Source organism: Bemisia tabaci, chromosome 3 (assembly GCF_918797505.1).
Source record: "Bemisia tabaci chromosome 3, PGI_BMITA_v3".
Classification (NCBI taxonomy): Eukaryota; Metazoa; Arthropoda; class Insecta; order Hemiptera; family Aleyrodidae; genus Bemisia; species Bemisia tabaci.
In genome coordinates this window covers 10,909,293-10,929,223 of record NC_092795.1, presented here as the reverse complement: position 1 = coordinate 10,929,223, position 19,931 = coordinate 10,909,293, and the positions used below count along the sequence as shown (strand labels likewise).

At 38.8% G+C, this 19,931-nt stretch overlaps 1 protein-coding gene across 2 annotated transcripts in view; it reads left to right on the top strand.

Moving 5' to 3' along the window:
* Nucleotides 1-19,931, top strand: part of LOC109044277 (serine/threonine-protein phosphatase 2A regulatory subunit B'' subunit delta) — a 91,815-nt gene that overhangs the window by 63,961 nt on the left and 7,923 nt on the right. Inside the window, exons 2-10 of one of the 2 annotated variants that reach the window (XM_072297747.1) lie at nucleotides 5,883-5,980; nucleotides 7,703-7,832; nucleotides 9,229-9,332; nucleotides 10,412-10,592; nucleotides 11,350-11,593; nucleotides 12,305-12,633; nucleotides 14,174-14,341; nucleotides 15,324-15,406; nucleotides 17,471-17,515. In XM_072297747.1, the coding sequence (XP_072153848.1) occupies nucleotides 5,883-5,980; nucleotides 7,703-7,832; nucleotides 9,229-9,332; nucleotides 10,412-10,592; nucleotides 11,350-11,593; nucleotides 12,305-12,633; nucleotides 14,174-14,341; nucleotides 15,324-15,406; nucleotides 17,471-17,492 (1,359 nt within the window). In that variant the 3' untranslated portion in view covers nucleotides 17,493-17,515. The remainder of the gene's footprint in view (nucleotides 1-5,882; nucleotides 5,981-7,702; nucleotides 7,833-9,228; nucleotides 9,333-10,411; nucleotides 10,593-11,349; nucleotides 11,594-12,304; nucleotides 12,634-14,173; nucleotides 14,342-15,323; nucleotides 15,407-17,470; nucleotides 17,516-19,931) is intronic. The other variant, XM_072297745.1, reaches the window with a different exon arrangement.

Sequence of the window (19,931 nt, the reverse complement as noted above, 5' to 3'; positions counted from 1 at the left end):
CGATACTCGGAAAAAGGAATACTGTTAAAAGACCCAATAACAATTGCCTCGGTACAAATGGAAATAAACGGATTTATCGGAAAAAATTACGTAAACGGATGATGGTTTTTGGAACATGGAACGTACAAGGAATTTCTACGAAAATGACGGAAGTGGTATCGGAGATAGGGAGTCGCGGATTTGATGTCACGGTATTAACAGAAACGAAGAAGAAAGGACAAGGCTCTGTAAGTGTAAAGGAATACGATTTGTTTTATAGTGGCGTGGAAAAAGATCAGCGAGCTCAACAGGGTGTTGCAATTCTTATTCGCAAGAGCCTACGGAAGTGCATCACTACATGGGAAGCTGTTAACCCCCGAATGATAAAGATGAATATGACAGTGTTTGGCCATAAAATCACCATTTTGGGAGTGTATGGAGTCAACGATGATTCCACTGTCGCAGTGAAGGACCAATTTTTCGAAGAATTGAACGAGGAAATTGGTAAGATTGGATCCAGGAGGGAAATCATTGTGTTGGGAGATCTCAATGGTAGAATAGGACGTCAAATTAAAAGTAAGATCGTCGGCCCTTTCGGAGAGGCGGCACTAAATGATAACGGAGCCCGTATCATTGACGTATGTGAGCAAAGGGACATGAAGGTGCTCAATGGGTTCTACCAACACAAGGATATCCATAAATTTACTTGGGTTCAGTCTACTCGCGGATTGAAATCAATCATTGATTATGTGGTTGTCAGACAAGACACGGGAATGAAGATTCAGCAAGTTAGAGTGTGGAGAGGTCTTTCCTGCGGCAGTGATCATTATTTCCTCGGGGCGAAAATAGCTTTCCCAGTGAAAGGGAGCCAGGAGACCAGGCAAGCACAGGAAGAAGTTCACCAACAAAAAGATCGTGTCAAGCTTGTAAACTATAACATTGACAGCTTGCAGCATCCAAGTGTAAGGGCTTTATATGGAAAGCGCTTGGATGAGAAGTTGGGCGAATCAAGGGACGGTGATACCGAACAGCAGTATCAGTTCCTGAAGGATTGCATTCACTCGGCAGCAATGGAAGCTCTTGGTGTCGCTGATGATAGGAAAGTTAGCGAAAAACCTTACTGGTGGGACGAAGAAATTGAGAAGGAGATTCAGGAGAAACGGAAAAAATATCATCAGTTCCTTTCCTCTAAAAAAACAGAAGACAAAGAGGCGTATAAAAAAGCTCAGACGCAGGTACGAAGGCTCATAACCAAGAAAAAGAACGAATCTTGGGAGAGGAGCTGTAACAAAATAGACACGTACATAGGAGGAAGGAAAAGCACTGAGAGCTGGAAGTTGCTGAAAGGGCTGCGAAGGGACATGAAGCGTGACTTAATATCTCCGATATCCATTGATAAACTGGAGGGGTATTTTAAAAATTTACTGACAGAAAGGCGACCTGAATTTCAAGATGGAGGCGTAAGCTTGGAGTATACTAACGATAATCATAACTTGGAGATCCATATGGAGGACGTGGTAAAGGCCGTACGAGAGCTGAAGAACGATAAAGCTCCAGGTCCGGGAAATATCCCTGCTGAGTTGATCAAGTGTGGAACCTGCAAGCTGTTTCAACGGTTGAGATACCTGATGCAAGATTGCTTGGACGGTGGAAAGGTACCGACAGAATGGAAAGAGTCTTGGGTGTCACCTATATACAAGAAGAAGGGTAGAAAAGATGAGTGTGATAACTATAGAGGACTGTCGGTTGCAGGTACCCTGAGCAAAGTGTATGGAAAAATCTTGAAAGCAAAAATTGAAGAGGAGTGGAAAGAACATGAAGCGGAAGAGCAAGCAGGTTTCAGAGCCGGTCGGTCAACGATTGATCACTTATTTACCATCATCCACGTCATAGAGAAAAAGAAGGGAGTTGGCCAGGAATTACATCTAGTGTTTGTGGATCTCCAGAAAGCTTACGATAGTGTGCCATTGATGAAACTTTGGGAAGCCTTGAACAAAAGGGGTTTTAGTGGGGGACTAATTAGTGCTATTAAGGAATTTTATGGTGGGGCTTTCTCTAGGGTTAAATCGCATGGGGAGTTATCGTTGGGGTTTTTAATTACTAAAGGACTGAAACAAGGGTGTTGTTTGTCGCCAACCTTATTTAAAGTGTACCTGGAAGAAGTTTTAAAGGAATGGAAAAGATGCTGTTCGGGAATGGGCGTCCCGCTACGTGAAGATGGCACCCTTTATACTCTGTGCTTTGCTGATGATCAGGTGGTAATAGCTCAGGACGAAGAAGATGCGAATTACATGACGCGGAAGCTAGTGGAAGTATACCGAAAGTGGGGAATGGAAGTAAATGTGGTTAAGACGGAGAAGTTGGTTATCGGTGGTGATCAGCAAAGCATTGAACTGGAGGATGGCCGGAAGATCCTGGACTGTGAAGAGTATAAATATCTCGGAGTTTGGTTAACTAAGGACGGAAATTTGGATCGGGCCATTAAAGATCGGAATGTGCAAGGCAGGAAAGCTATCGCGATGCTAAATGGGGTTCTCTGGGACCAGAGTATCTCCAAGGAGACCAAAAGGAAAATTTACAACGTCATCGTGAAGAGTATCGTAACTTACGGGAGTGAGGTCTGGCAACTTAAGAAAAGAACTGAAGACATGCTTAGGGCAACCGAGATGGACTTTTGGCGAAGGTCTGCTGGGATATCGAGAAGAGAGCGTATCCGCAATGAAAGGGTACGCGAGATAATGGGTGTGGAAAAGGACATCGTGCACGATATCAGGTCCAAGCAGTTGGTCTGGTATGGACATGTGCGAAGGATGGCAGATGATCGGTTGCCCAAGCAGGTCTTCGATTGGGTTCCTCCCGGAAGGCGACGGCGTGGACGTCCTGTGAAAGGTTGGCGACAAGGGGTGGAGGAGGAGATCAGAAGGTGCCAATTGCCTGATGATCTCTGGGAGGATAGGGGGCAATGGCGATTGGGCGTCGCAGAGCGCGAGGCGGCGCTATAATCGCGACTTTATGTATGTATGTATGTATTTCACATTGGTTACGAGGAATTTGAACTGCCCGCTCACAAGAAACTCAAAGCTCCACGTGAGTCAAATTGCGCACTACAACGGTTTCAGCAAGCTTCTCAGTCGAGCAATGTTCATTTCCCACCATGTGTTGTTCAAACTATTAGCAATTTGCTACAGCTGAGCCAAAGCGTCAAGATTGAGGTTGCCAGATTTTTATATCGCAGAGACTATCATGATAACGTTTAGCGCGCGATGTGAATCACGTAGAGCATTGAGTTTTCATGAGCGGGTGGTTTGAATTCACGCATCAGAGAATCATGAAATATCTTCGTAAGGAGTTGATTTCGGTAATTTTCGTTGTGCGCATCGTGTTTTAAGTGAAATTTCAGTCACGAAACATGTATCAGAATGCTGAAATTCGTACCTTGTCTAGTGGTCCATCGTGGAATTCCACTAAATATCGAGGGCTAACGAACAACACCGCCTGACAATTTCGACAAAAATGAATTATAGCAACTTTGCCGCATTCTACAGAATAAAATATGCGCAATCTGATTATTTTAGTTTCCTCAATTCTATAGGAGAGCGCTGCGACGACGCTGTAAAGTATGAAAAAAGTTAAGTGAATTCATAAGTTTCATCACATTGCTTAAATACTTGGGAGTGTGGAATCTCTGTAATTTATTGTCTCCCTGTGCACTGGCTGCATGCCATCGATTTCTGAGGAACAGTGGCGAGGCGTGAAGATCGATTATCGATATTTTCCCATTTAAACCTATGGTAAAGAATCGATTATTAAGGTGTTCGTTGCAAACATCCTGTTTATCGATCCTTTTCCGTAGGTTCAAATGGTAACATCAATCGATGTATCGTAAAGCACGCCTCGCCTTTGCTGAGGAAGACCTTTCCGCTGCTGTGCTAAGGAAGAACGCCGTATGAACATTCGAGAGTCGCCAAATTTCTCTGCATAAAACATTTATTTTCGAGGAGAGCTCTGCATATTTTTTTTTTAAATTTTCAGACATTTTAGATTAGTGTGCAAACAAAATTATCTAAAAAAATTGCTGAAAATTATCCACAATTTTCCTAGTAAATTCCTGTTTTACTGAATGAAATACGGCATCTTTTGCGGTCTCGTACGGCGTTCTTTCTTAGCCCGGTAGTAAATGGATTTAGTCGTACCTAGAGTCCCTTTATACCCAGAGTTAAGACAACTCGATTATCAGCTGACTGGCAGCCGGCCTTGGCTGGCCATGGAGGCCGAAACGAGTGCACCCAAACAAACGATATTGAGGGATAAGAATCAGGAATCCTGCGATGTCTGTCACACAAAAACAACAACATCAACAAATTGATCAATTAAAACGAAAATGAGATTGGTTTGTGAATAATTTCTAAATCTATTTTCATTTTAGACCGATGGAAATAACAATTTACTCTTGATAAACCACAATTAGGTAATATTTTCATTATTCTTGTTCACATTCGAGGTACCGCCATCTTGGTGCACTCGTTTCGGCCTCCATGAGCGAGAACCAATCAGAATTGGATTTTTTTTAGGCCACTTTCAGCCCGACCAAAAGTGAGTTGTCTTAACTCTGGGTATAAAGGGACTCTAGTCGTACCGAGCTCGCTCTTTCCTTTTTTCGCCCATGTTCGGCACAGTGGAGAGGGCAGAGAAATATACGTCGGGGCGGAGTTGGACTTGCGAACAGAGAAAAGTCATCGGAGTGACGAGGGGCTAATTGGCTAATTTAGTTAGCGCGCATTACGTTCAAGTCCCGACCCAACCGGGTTCGGTGCAATAACCGCGAAAGATGTCTCCACTTCCGCCGTCGTCGATTCACTGTTGCCATATTGATAGGAAATTATGGGAAAAATAACAGGTTTCCGGTTGTGTGGGAAACCGAGAAATTCTGCGAATCGACTGACTGGGAGAAGCCCGAAATTTTTGGGAAGTTAGGGAATTTCACGCGGAATTTCATTTGGGCGCAGAGGGCGCCCAATGAAAGGTTGGAGGGAAGGGATTGAAGCGGAAATGTTAAGGTGCTCAATCCCCCAAGATTTGTGGTTTGAAAGAGAGCAGTGGAGGTTAGGAGTCGTAGAGCGCGAGGGAGTGCTGTAAAGCGACTTATATGGGAAATTTCACGAATAGCATACTGAAAAAAAAAAGTTACGGGCCATATAGACATATCGTCCGTTCTAGGCTCAGAAGCCGAAAGTTTCGGGTGCTGGAGCCGTAGCTTTGACTGTTCCAGATGCTACGCCCGGAACGTGGACGGTAAGTGTCTAAATAGCCCGTAAGTACGATTTCCACGGCCGGAGTGTTTTTTTTCAGTGCACAGCGCGACGTCGCGTCCGTCGGCTCGTTATTTTCAGGTGCGGGCTGATAGACAAAACTATAGACAAAGAAGAAAAAAGGTATTTGGAGGGATCCTATTGGTGGAAGCGGGTGGTTGCAATGGACAAAGGAGGTAGATAATTAGACTAACCAACGGCAACCCACGAGAGACCCTATAGTTGGTCCGTCACTTTCTCTCTGAGTCTCTAGGACCACCCATTTCAATCAATCGGATCACTCTGTACTCCTTACGCTCTCTTTGTCTATGGCTTTGTCTATCAATTTCAAAAATGATTCCGCTGGTGCTATTTGAAAAAGCGCGAATAACTCCCGAATGCCTTTTACAGAGTTTCCAGCGGCCTAGGAAACCTGGAAAGACAGGCTCTATTTCACGGCAACTGGTTATAAAATCAGAGAAACTGGGAGCTTTATTGCTCCTTGTACGTTTTTAATCTGTTTTCTGAAACATTCATCCTATTCTCTTGTTTTTTTGTCACCTTTTCCTGCCGTGAAGATGATCTAATTTGTGATTTTTGTTTATTTGTTTGCAGAATTATAGTAAGGATGCTAAACCAAAACCTGGTGGTCCTCCGCCGCATACAACACTTCAGAGGCACGTTAAAGTTAGAAAACCTGTCTTCATACCAAGGTATGTATTAAAAAAGCGAACATGAAAAGATACTTTACAGTTCACTCTGAAACAAATTGTCTAAATCGTGGAATTTTTCGGAACAAATAAGTTCTGTCGCTCACTACTTTCAATTAAGCTTAATACTGCTTGAGTGAATAGGCAATCAAGTGATTTTGGTTTTTTAGAGAATCTCATCTTCTTTTATCGCTCAAAATGGCTAGAGAAATTGGAGGAATGTTTTCCTAACCTGTACAGGGCCGGATTAAGGGGGTGGCCACATGGGCCACGGCCCATGGCGGCAAATCTACAGGGGGCGGCAAATTTTGCGCTTTATTTTTCAAATGTAGGTAATAAAAAAATCGAATTTAGAAAAAAAATTACAAACGAGAGAAGGCGACAAAATCTCTCATTTCCTGAGAGTATAGTCATTTCTAATTTTGTCGTCTTTCAGTGATACAAGAGAGAGCACCTTTAATTAGTCGAGGTAAGAGAGAAACCAAACACGCAATTTGGCCTGGAACCTGGAGAGAAATGATGACGAGGCCTTGAGATGAAAAGGAGAAGCCCTCGGCGCGGCGATCGGCATGTAACACATATTAGCGCCTACAAGACTGCGTGAATACGTCACGCATTGCGTCAAACACAGTGCGTTCAGCAGCGGTCGGCGTGAAACTCATCGCGCCTACAAGACTGTCTGAATACTTCACGCATTGCGCCAAACTCGGTGCGGTCTGCGTGGCGCGGCGGCGGAAATTAAAATCATTAACACACATTTATGTTTGTTCTTTCATAATTTTTTCGTTCATTTCTTATGAAAAGAAGGCCTTGTCCGCACAGAGATAGGTTTACGAAACTTAACTTTCGCGCAAAGTTCCGTGAACTTTTGCTATTGTTGACGGGGCTTTTCCGAAAAATGTGTTCAACACGAGAAAACGCGTCTTATGCACCCCTCCTCCGCTGGCACGTTCATTTGATGGTTTTTATTGATGTTTCAAAACGAATGAGAAGGGGGCGGCAAGTAGATAAATCCGGCCCTGCACCTGTATTTGCATCGGACTTTCCTCTCTTTGTTAAGTCAAGTGGGGACCATCCCTAAGTTACCGACGCATATTTTCAATTTTTTAACCTTCTGCCTCAATGCAGATCCACACCTCCTTTCCCTTAAACACGTCCACCTAAGTGAAGGATTTCTCAGATGAATGAATCAACAAACTTTCTTGAAATCTGTTATATCGAGTAAAACTCGTCTCAGTGTGTAATTATTGGAAAATTTAAACGCTGAATCTCATTTTTTTTTTTTTTTTTTTTTTTTTTTTTTTTTGCCTCTAAATTGAGGGGTTTGGAGGACAAGGTGCACATGTGCAGTTTTTGCTATTTCGAGAAATACGTTTTTGAAGTTTCGAAATTACATGGATCTTTCTGGCGGAAAGAAAGTTCAAACTCACTTCCTGATGCTTGAAAATTGGAATTTGATTGTGAATTTTTCAGAGAATATGCATTAAGACCAGTTCTACTTGAAATTATTAATATCTCGATTTTTTAAAAAAAACTGCACTTATGTACCTTGTCCTCCAAGCCCCTCAACTAAGGTTTATATCCTTTAAAACATGAGATTATGTGGAATTAATCAACTTAAAATGCGTTTTCGAAAGCATGTACCTCTATCAGCTGTGATGAACTTTGATTATTATGGTAACTGCGCATATTCTGATCAGTATTGCATATTTTTATTTCAAACAGGTTTCATTTTCCTCATGGAAGACCAAAAGACCAAAATAATCTAGAAAAAATTTTGGATGCTGTACGAGTTGCGTTCCAGTCACTTCCTAAACCGCAAGCATCAAAAGAAGAGTTCGGAATTATTACAAAGGTAAAAAAAATTAAGTTTTTAAAAACTTACCGTTACTTATCAGACATTTTTAGTCCGTCTGACTGAATTTAATTTGCCTCTCGTTCCTTTTCTCTCTCCTAGTTGTGTGTTAGGTATTTCCGTTTACAATGATCTGAGAATGTAAAAGAAACCCCCCAGACCTGTAACCAATGTGACCTTCGTAAATTGTTCCAGGGATTTAACTTTTCTCAGGCATAGACATTTCTTGCATTAGGTATAACTAGGAATTTAGAACCATCAGCAAAAGGATCCTGAACAACAATATGTATCTGCCAATTTCCGACTTAATTGGATAAAAAATTGATGATCTTCCAAAAGGAAAGGAAAATAAGATCGAAGAGTTATCAGTCTATTTGTGACCACCAGTGACGTGCAATTTTAAGTTATTGATGACTAAGGTCCCTTTCCCTGCGGACAGGGTCTACAATTGCGCATTTAGCAGAAAGGAACCAAGCCACATCAGCTATTGCCAAAAACTGGACGATTTAATTTTTTACGAGAGAACGTTCGTGCGGATTTCTTTGAAAAGTTCAAGGAATTTGCCTGTTACTATGGAAAAAATTCACTGGAATTTGCTCTAAAATCTGCACAACCGTTTTCATGGAAAAAATTAAATTACTTACCTAATTTTTGATAATAGCTGATGTGGTTTGGTTCTTTTCTGTTTAACGCGGTCTAATTGGTGGCTATGATCAAAACACACAAAAAAACCGCGCACGAGGTTTTCAGCTAAAAGCAATGATCAAAACATCCAGATATTATATCGTCAGTCACAGAAATTTTATATATTTTAATCGATTTCTCCTGTAATTTATGCGTGTTACACGCACTTATTTTGAAACAATAAAAGTGTTTTGCTCAATGATTCTTCGCAAACATACGTTTTGAAAAAAGCATGTAGTTGAAAGCTTTTAGGCATTTTCTCTAGAGCTTACAAGATCAAAAAATTTGAAAGCTCAATGCACTCGGACTTTTCACGTCAACAAATATCTTGCGCACTTACAAATTTTTTCTCCTCTAAACATCTGTGTAGTCAGTCAAGTTACATTTAGATAGGGTTTAGCAAAACAGTCGTTGCAGCTTTCCAAAATCTCATATTCTATATTATTGTTCTTGAAAGAAACCGCGCAACATTTTTAGTTGAAATTTTGTGGAGAGAACCTTCGTATGGGCTGGAAAAATTGCAACAGGTTTCGAGTGAAAGCTTTGGTTGGTTTCCTTTCAAAAATCAAAATAAAAGATAAGAATTTGAAACACTGCCATGTAGATGTGACTGTTTACAACACTATCTATTTGTAGTGCTCTGACCTCATCAGCTTTTTTCAATACCTGTAAGTGAATTCCTTGAATAATGGTCTCTGAACTTATTTTACAGGCTGCCGGCTGTCCTCTTTTCTGGAAAGCCCCCCTTTTTCTAGCTGCTGGAGGAGACAAACTAGGATATGTTGAGCAAAATCATTTTCTCGATTATTGGAAGTCGTAAGTCGAATAATTTTCCATATAATTAATAGTGAAATTCATTAAATGCTTGTCCATCCAACAAGAGCAAACTGCAAATACCTACTTGCATAGTGCAATCCAAACTCTACAAAGGGGCTTGGAGGACAAGGCGCATGAGTGCAGTTTTTTTTAAAAAATCGAGATATTAATTATTTCAAGTAAAACTAGTCTCAATGCATATTCTGTGAAAAATTCGCTCTCAAATTCCAATTTTAAGCATCAGAAAGTCGGTTTGAACTAACTTTCCGCCATGAGGATCCATGTAATTTCAAAACTTCCAACGTGTATTTCTCGAAGTAGGAAAAACTGCACTTATGCGCCTCGTCCTCTAAGCCCCCAACAGTGATTTGAAACACTTATGCGCAGTATAAGGCATGCGAAACTCCGGTTTGTTGAGCTAATTCGCCGGGAGTTCTGCGAGCTATGCGCAAGTGGACAAGGCTTAGTGATCATCAGCAAGTACTTAAATAGCAGCTTTTGACAAAATTAATTTTTTTCTTTTTTCACAGCAGTTTATCAGTGTATCAGATCCTTCAAAATAAATGTTTTCTTTCCTTGCTTGACAGATTTTGACTACATTTTGCAATTGTTTCAGCTCATGCGAGACATCTGTTGTCCAATTCAGGGTTTCATAATTACAGTGGTTTCTTATGCCCCACGACACTGATGAATAAGATTAATCTCTCTAGTAAACGTTTAATTATTTACAAAATTGTTTTATGTTCCCAAACGTCTTAAACCGTCATGTGTCTGTAAGTTATAATGAAAGCGTCCACTCAAATTCTAAAAACTGTGTTGGACATCGGACGTTTTTGCACAAACCGATTTAATTAGGAACTACAATTTTTGGCTCGGTTTAGGAATAATGTATGTACCATCATTTTCCATGTAGACATAAGTTTTTTTACGGGTGAGCCAGAAATTGTGTTCTTAATAGTAAAATGTTGTCAATTTGGTCCTATGAGTCGTATCTTGGATGTACTTTTGTTCAGGCGCTGCTCATTGTGTTCAAACTTAGCTAGCCCTAAAGACCACATTTTTTTCTCTCTTGTTTTCAGAGTATCAATGAAGTATCATGATTCTGCCTCCTTGTTCATGCATATTCTCACTCGCGGTGCTTCCAGAAACTATTTAGATCCAGAAGACTTTATACCTTTAGTACAAGATGTAGTTGATACGCATCCTGGCCTAGTGTTCCTTAAGCAAGCTACTGAATTCCATTCCAGATATATCCTCACGGTAAGCATACAAATTACCTTTCACTTTAAGGGGTCAGTTGCGCTGATCACAGAATCGCGTTTTAATGCTTGATTCTTGTAGATAAACTAAAAATAATAAAGTCTGCTGAAACAGTAACTTTCTGCCTTCAATATAAATGAGATATCAAGCTTTGAAATTTCGGGCTATGACATCATCCACCGCGGTGGAGACATTCTTGGTTTCTTCCACGTTTCTTCTATTTGAGTTTCACGTTGAGTAACTAGTGCATTACTGACTGATGAAAGCAAGGTGGAAGAAACTAAGGGTGTCACCACTGCGGTGGATGATGTCAAAGGAAATTTTCAAAGCACGATATCCCGGTTAATACTGAAGGTAAAGAGTTGCTGTTCGGATTAATCTTATTATTTTTAGCTGATCTACAAGAATCCAAATACGATTCTAAGACCAGTGGAACTAACCCAATAAATTACTTTAGATTTCTAGTAATGAAGTTTAAATTCTAAAAATTGCACCAGTGAATCTGCATGCGTGACTGTTAGTGGTCAAAGGCACCCTAGCCTGTAAAAACTCCAGATTGAGGTATTTGCTTCAGATCATAGATATTGCTGTAAAAAGCATTTAGCGAAAGAAACATTTCAAAACAAAAGCAGAGGTATGAATTTAGGTTCGAAATTTACGATTCAGAAAACGTAGTTTCCAGGAAAATGTACTGATTGTAAATTGTGCAGTGCAATTAAATATCTGATTTCTCTTTGCCATCTGTTTTTCCTTTAAGGTGGTATCAAGAATCTACTATAATGTTAACCAAATGTGGAATGGCCGAATTTCGTTATCAGAACTGAGGCGGAGCGACCTGCTCCGATCGATAGCCCGGCTGGAAGAGGAGGAAGACATCAACCAGATGACGCAGTACTTTAGTTACGAACACTTTTATGTAATATATTGTAAATTTTGGGAATTAGATCGAGATCATGATTTGTGCATTGACAAGCACGATCTCGCTCGTCACAGTGATCATGGTAAGTCGAAGCAAATTTTTACATTGGACGCCAGGTTAGTAATATTTAAATGTAAACCCTATCAAAATGAGATGCAACAATAGTTTGAAACAAAAATTATATCAACGAACCCAAATGTTTATCTAATGATAAGTCCATATGTTTGTTGCATTAATATTCCTTCAAGACAGCATCCAATGCATTTAAGAAGAAAATTGCTTGTTTCCTCTTTAAAATAATTTTATTAAAAAAGGAGGGGTATCGATAAAGGCCACTTTGAGACATTCCTGAAATCACTCAATTTTTCGATTTTTTGGTCCTTGAAGGTTTATATATTCCATGGAACGCATCATAATTTGGTTTTTTGGGTCTCTTTTAGGTCTAAGACTGGCCTAAACACGGGGCTACAGGCCGATTATAGCAAAAAATTTCGACTTTTCAGCATCTGACTGCAAACCCGTATTTTTCGCCAAAATCGGCCTTTAGACCCATGTTTAGTCCATTATTAAACCCAAAAATAGACCAAAAATGACCAAATCATGATGCCCTCTGTGGAATATAGACCTTCAATGAGCAAAAAAATCATTATGTTGAGGAAATTTAGGATGGGCCGAAAACAGTCCTCATCAACACCCCTCGTCTCAAAGTTTTTAAGGAAAAATCTCAACTTGAAAAGTGAATGTCTACATTATCGAGCAAAATAAAAATCTATCCTATTTTAAATTTTTCCAGCTCTCTCCTCTCGCATCATCGATCGGATATTCTCCGGAACGGTGACACATGGAGACAAGAAAGACCGAATGAAAGCTGTGCGCTCTCCAACCTCAGACAGGGGTGAAAACAGCAACTATGAGATGTGCTACGCTGATTTCGTATGGTTCCTATTGGCGGAGGAAGACAAGACTCATCCACGTGCAATCGAGTATTGGTTTCGCTGCATGGATCTTGACGGAGACGGGTTTCTGTCCATGTATGAGCTGGACTATTTCTACGACGAGCAACTGCGGCGGATGGAGTCCATCGGCATCGAGTGCTTGCCATTTGAAGACTGTTTGTGCCAGGTAATGAAGGGGAAAGTTTAGTTTTGCAATTATTTTCGAAGGACACAGAATGGAGCTCTTGAATTCTTGTCAGGAATTTGCAATTCAAGTACGGCATTCTATGTAAAATTTTGCAAGAAACACGATGGTGCCATTGGTTTTCTTTAAAATCAATTCCAAAGTTCAAAAGAAGCTCTCAAAGTTGAGGCTGTAACGGAGGGGATATCCCACACAACCCTGAGAGTTCACCTCTATACCAAGACAAACCCTCTATGCAAAGATAGGAAGCAAATAGATTGGTAGGGTTGCCACTTTATCTAGAGACTCCAAAACTGAAAACACAGCAACCTTGCTAATGTATTTGTTCCCTATCTTTGCATGGAGAGTTTGACTAGATAAAGAGGTGGACTCTCATGGTAGCAAGCGATATCCTCTCTATTACAGCCCCTACTTTGAGAGTTTTTTTGAGCTTTAGAGTTGATTTCAGAGAAAAGCAGTGGCACCGTTATGTTTCTTGCAAAATTTTACGTAAGTGAAAGTACTTCAATCGCAAATTCCTCACGCATGCAAAAGCTCCATTAATCAAAGAAAGATGAATGTACTAAACGCAAAGACGGGTCCCAAGTAGTCAGGACATTTTCATATAATGAATGATCAAACAATGTGAGTGACATTTTCTCCACTGCATGTGGTGAGGCCCTATTATTTGTAATACTGAGTAAGTCCGGTCTTTGTCACAATTCCTACAAGATCAAGTCACAAGGTAGTTTTTTCCAGAGTGTTTCACATTTCTGGAAGTAGGTAATCAAACTGATCTTCTTATTCTTATTATCTGCTTTCGTAGCACAATGCTACCTGATATGCTGTGTTTTGAAGCACCAAAATTGAATGGACTACTAGGGTGAGAGAAAATTGGAAAACCTTAAGATATTTTTACTCATAATTTTATGCAAAATATGTTAAAAATGATGCGATCTCTCAAAATTAATTCAAAAGTCAGAGATTTACGTCTGTAGTTAGCATTTGAATAGGTCTGTCCATATTTCCGGTTCGTAAAAAAATCAAAATCAATGCAAGTTACTTCGGACATCGCAAATGACATTATGCATTCAGGAAATTATTTGAGTTTGCATTTACAAAACTTCCTGTTGCCCTCTAATATACAGTTGAGCGAACTTAGTAGCATGAATTAAACGCTCAGACAATAATATGTGATCGAAAAGCACTCTAAAAGTAAAGTGCTCAATTCGACCCAAGTTACTTTGCTTTTTTAAGGAACTTTAAGTTTGAATTGACAGACATGGAATATAAAGAGAGGGCAGTTGTTTTCTCTATCAAATTTTTAAGTAGAAAACATGTGAAGTATTTTATTTCTGATTCCATCTGGTGGTCCATCGTGTTGTAATGTACTAGCCCAATGCTCTCACTCTGGAACATTGGTGAATTAAAGGATCATTGATCAGTTTTTTGCTTTTATTTAACCATCCAAAATATAATGCTAGAGAATGAGGCATCATCCTATTAATATTTGTTTACTTTAAAGCTCATTTTCTTTTTCCAGATGCTGGATATGATAAAGCCAGCTGTTCCTAATAAGATCTCACTAAGTGATCTCAAAAAATCAAAAATGACATCGATTTTCTTCGATACATTCTTCAATTTAGAGAAATACCTGGACCACGAACAAAGAGATCCATTTGCTTCGCAGAGGGATCATGCTGAGAATGAGGTACGCCTGCTCACATTTTACTTTTAACAATGCAACAACCTGAATCTTTTCTCAAGCCAAGCCTTCTTTTTTTGAAGCCAAGCATTGGCCAAACGGTGAGAAGTGTGATAAAACAAAAGAAAATAGAAAACGAGGCTAAGAATACATTAAAAAAAATTTAATACAATTCAACTGGTCATCCTACCATTGGTAGTCATGAATAAAATAAATTAAAATGTACAGAATCAGAACTAAACCGTGAATCTCATCGTTTCGCATTGAACGTGAGGGACCAATTTTTTTCCTCTTTTGTATGTATCTTGTCCAGAGAAATAAAGTATTGTATTAAACAAATTGGTCTTAGAAAGATTCAAAATGAAAAAAAATGTACCTCAATGAGGTGATAAAGGAAGAATACATTAACATGTTATTGTTTCCTGCCAACTTGTTTTATCATAATTGAAGTGCTGGGTACAAAAATAACACTTTTCAGTTGCGGTGATTTCTTATTCTCGCTAATATTGCACCCATTTCAAGAAAAGCTGACATTTATATTTTGTTGAAACTTTTTCTACTTATTTTCCAATATTTTACGTTTTCGTGATCAAGAATCCCTGAATGCATACCATTAAAATGGCATACATTGAAATTTTGCCTTGAGGAACACATTCATAGAAATTGTGATCTCATAGAGACATCCATCTTCATGAATGCTTCAAAGTTTCTGCTCCTACCATATTTTCTTAAGATAACGATACAAATCATTTTCAATCAACATTTTGTTAAGAGAATGTTATTGGCGGACCAAGAACATAAAATTCTGTGCAGTAATGATAATAACTGATTAGTCATGACCGAAAACAGTAAATTGTGACAAGAAATACTAGGTTGTTTGTAGTTTCATTCTCAATATGAATCTTGCATCAAATGATGGAAAATGCTCAGATGCCAAAGTTTCACATTGACACAAAGATAATGTTTCAAATGTATTTTGATTTTCCAGATTTCAGACTGGGATCGATATGCTGCAGAAGAGTACGAACTCTTAGTGGCTGAAGAAGGAGGCCATGAAAATCCTGATGAAATGTAAGTTTTAGTTTTAATATTCATCTTTTATTTATGGAAAAAAATTTAAGTCTGAACTTAGTTGTTCTAATAGTCTGAAGATAGACGAAAATCAGAAAAATTGTACAAGAGATTTACACTTAAATTTTATGTGTGGCACAATGGGAATTTACCTCACTGTTGCAGGATATGTTATTCATTGTGCATGTAACTGCATGTCGTTTCGGTATGAGGTGCGCTAGAAGTGTACTCACTGGAAACCCCAAGTAGTTCTAATTCTCTAATGATTAACCCTTAAATTTCAAGGAATCTGGTTTGAAAGATCTAGCCTCATCTACCTTATTTTCTGTACCCCTTTATCTTTTTTTTTACTTTGGTTCAGAGTCCTGGGTCTACTCTCTGTGCCGGTCTTGTATTTAGGGGCAAGCATTGCAATGATTTTCATTTTTGTGCCTCCCTCGATTTCTGTCTCTTGTATGACCTGTTTTTCATAGCATTTACCATTTATCAAGGCAAGCCAGAATCTGTCGATAGACACTTAAATCTTGAATGATGTTTCATCATCAAACTGTTGTCTAATGTCGACTGTCAAAAGTTTTTGAAACCAAATCGTATACCTAAAACAACTCTCGTTGTTGAATAGAAAATTACCTCTTTTTTTTCTCTCCATCCAATGTTACCACTTCTCCTCCCTTAAAAATCAGCTCCAAAGTTGATCAATGAATAATAATGAATAGAGCAAAATTCGGACGCATTCATGCAAAAAACAGCCTATCTACAACAAAAGACTCAAGGAACAATATATTATTCACAAGGATGGGTTAGATTTCAGGACTAGCCAGACAGTTAGGCGGGAGACTTATTTGAACAGAATTTGACAATTGCACCCTGCCATAAACATAACTGGGCCCAGAGCAGGCGGAGGATGTTTCCTAAAATTTCAATACAGATAGGCTTGGTTAAAGTAATCCAACACAAAGAAAGAATTGTATTACACAAAAAGAATACATCTGCAGGAGAGGTTAAAGTACCCCTAATTGTTTCTGACTTTCAGTCCTGTCTGAAAGGCTTTTGCAAGTACTCCTTATTTCATCTCCCGTTCTGTGGATCCCATCCGATTCTCACTTTTAGGTCCTATCGAACGTATGCTACCAGTCCTGAGCTTTTCTTATCTGTATTTTCTCAAAACTTCAAATGTAGGATACTCCATTTGCATTTATGCCTCCATCTAGACGAGTTTGCTCTAGCTGAATTATTAGAACTTCATTGAAGGCATTTAACTGTTTTATTTTCCGGAATTATACAGACTTACTTTCTTTTAAAATGTTTATTCTTTGTTGTAAATCAGAGTAGTGGGGGAAAGGGATTATACACTTCTGTGAGTGCGTAAGATCGTGAAGATCACCTTTTAAATTGGAGGGATTGGCTGACCTGAGTTTATTGCCCTTTGTCTAAGAATGCTGAACGAAGGAAGAGAAAAGTGAAGAATTTCACATTTTGAGATTGGTTTGCGTCATGGACATTTTTGCAGAACTATGAGTGCATGCCAGGGACCAAAATTATGCTGAACGGTTGGTTAGCAAAGTGGTGATCGTGGGAAAAGTCATTATTTTCTGTTCTCTGGTCTCATCATGAACAGACTTTGCTGATAATTCTTCTGTAATCTGTCACTATCCACTTAATCAAGGATTTCAGTAGTTAATTTAACAACTTTCAGTCTCTTCTCTTTCAACTTTTTCCTCTAGTAATCTAATTGAGATGTTAATGGGATCCAAATTAATATTAAATGTAGGAAACCGAATCAGTGTCTCAGCGTACTTTATTGATATATTATAAAGCTATAATATTGCAACAAAAATTGTTGTCAACTTTCGTTTATTTAGAAGCTTAAATATAGCCGGGCGTCAACCGAATGGTTGCTCTGGCTTGATCTCTAGTAGTACAGTATTCAACATCAAATGTTACAGTTATAGAGGATTCTGTAAATCTTGTATTTTCATCATTAAATTCTTCTTTATGATCTTTCTGTACTTTTAATTACCTAAAGATTAATATTTTGGTGGTTTGGTTTCAATCATTTTACAGAGTGGCCGAAGATGAAATTTAGCCACAGTTTAATTAAGTGATTTGGTAAGTTGGTTTGAGCCTCCTTTGACCACCAAACACCAGTGTTGTCTCATTCTTGCTTCTGTGTTTACTGTTTCTCTCTGTTTCCGTTCTTGCTTGCATGCTTGGCAAATCACTGCTTCAATTTTCTCATGGCATGTCTTCGTGAATATCTGTCGCACCTGTAAGACTGCATGAGAAATTTTATGAGCTTGTATTCTTTTCTATGTTTAAATTATGTTTCAAGAAAACTTAAGATTTGATCTAGTTCCCATATGATGCAAGAACGTTTGAATAATTTGTGAGGTTTTGCAAGATGAAAAAGAACCCGAGTCCACGTAGACAAAATTTTCGGTAGAGGTATTAAGAATCATTCTCCTCAGGGAATATTTTTAAATTACGTTTTGAATTTGGGTATGAGGGAAGGGAAGTTTGAGATCTGACTTCCTTGTCGTTTTGTTTGAAAGTGCGCCTTGACCACTCGGCCGCAAAGAGCTTGGCTTGATTTCTTTTCTTACCATTGTCATTTTCGTATGCACTTATTGTTACCTCATTCGTTTATTGTGAGTATCATCGATTGTGAAGACAGCACAAAAAATTATCTGTTCGTCCACTTAATTTTTATTCTAAGCAATACCTGTTTTTTTTTTCTCAGGGGCGGACTTGAACCGATAAAGTACCTAACGGGGAATATTGGCCCATCAGTGTGTGAACTGACCCGATTTAGTTGTTTTTTTTTGCAGTGTGAAGGAGATAACCCACTCCAAAATTACCCTTTTCCTGACTGGGATATCAGGTTTTTTCCCAGCGTTCCTGCTTGCCTGTCCGCCCCTGTTTTTTCAGTGTGTCATTTAAAACTGCACAGATTGTGCGAAATGAGCCGTCGCCCAGTACAAAACAATAAACTTTCAGCATGATGTACACATGTAAACTTTATTCATTCAACCTGATAATTGAAACACATCAAAAGGCGTTAGTATCAGCCACAGCTAGAAATTAGGTAAATTAGTTTTGGCAGTGAATGATTTTAATCAAACATCTTACACTCCTCATCTGACCCTTCGATGCATGTAAATCACACTGCCAGTCAACAATGTGATCGATCCAGATAAACGTAAAATAATGAAAAATTCCTCCAAGCTAACAATGTTTTTTCTCTATGTTGACTCTCGTAAGCTTCCATGTTTTAGGAGGTGCCCCAAATTCCCGAGAGGCAACCATGTGTTTCTGTATTTTATTTGTTAGCCAACCAGCAGCAGGAACTGCTACTGAAAGAGCATCTGCTTTGTGTTTTATTGTTCAAAGCTTTCCTTGTTTTTCTCAGTTTTTGCTATTGTTTGTTTCTGTTGATTTCCATCATATGGTGTTGCATCTGCAGAGGGAAGGTTTTAAGCCTATTATACCATACTTTACCCTCATCCTGCCATTCACCCTACTCATCCCTGGATTTTAAGAATGCCCAAGGAAGTGTACACTTGAGAATGTGGCGACGTTGAAACTACCAGACCACGAATCTAAGTTTGCGACGTTGTAGACTTCCTGTCATACTTTGTTTTTTAAATATGAAACTACTCAACCTCAATTCTTGAAAACTTCCGTAATTTTTCTTCCGTCTCCAAAGAAAACTCTGTGAAAATTTCAAGGAATGATATTGATTTGTTCTATTTCAAAAAAATGAAATGGGACCGGAGACTTCTTAATACTGCAAACAAGATACTTGGTGTGGTAGTTTCACCGTCAATATACATTATAGCACATAAATAAATTAATAGATGTAGGTTCAGAGTCAAGAGCAATACATATTTTACTAAGGAATTCGATATGTACTTTCGGTGTGAAATTTCTCTGAAATGTTCTTTAAGATCACGTGAGGATGATATGATTGAAGACTCTTACTATCTAAAGGGCAATTTTTAGGAAGTGAACTTTTAGACAGGGTACCAAATTAAAAATGCAATACCTGTCTCCTTATTGAAATTTATGTAAATACAATAAACTAATTAAACTTTCCAAGTTCAATATGTAAAGAAAATATCAGCTTTTGTCTATGATCATTCACACCTGCTCTCAGAGTAACCAGAGTCTACTAGTACCACCTACTGTCACTATTGAAATAATTTTGGAAGTTTTCGACACAATAAACATTCTATGTGTGAAATTTTATTTAGATAATGTGAGTAGTAGTGTTTAATTAATCACCACACAGTGTGGCCCATTAGGGCAGAAAATCGAATTTTCTGCGCTTCTGTTTTTTTTTCCAATGGTAATAAAGTTTAAGAAGAGGTTTTCTCAATCTTTAGTACAGCAATTGGCATGGCAACACTTCCACCCTTAAATGCAAATAGAATGCATGTGCATATAGATTTGCCGAAAATTCACTTCTAGCCGTAATTTTGTCTTAACTGGAGCATAAAATGATCTGCCGTTAAAGTTCATAAAG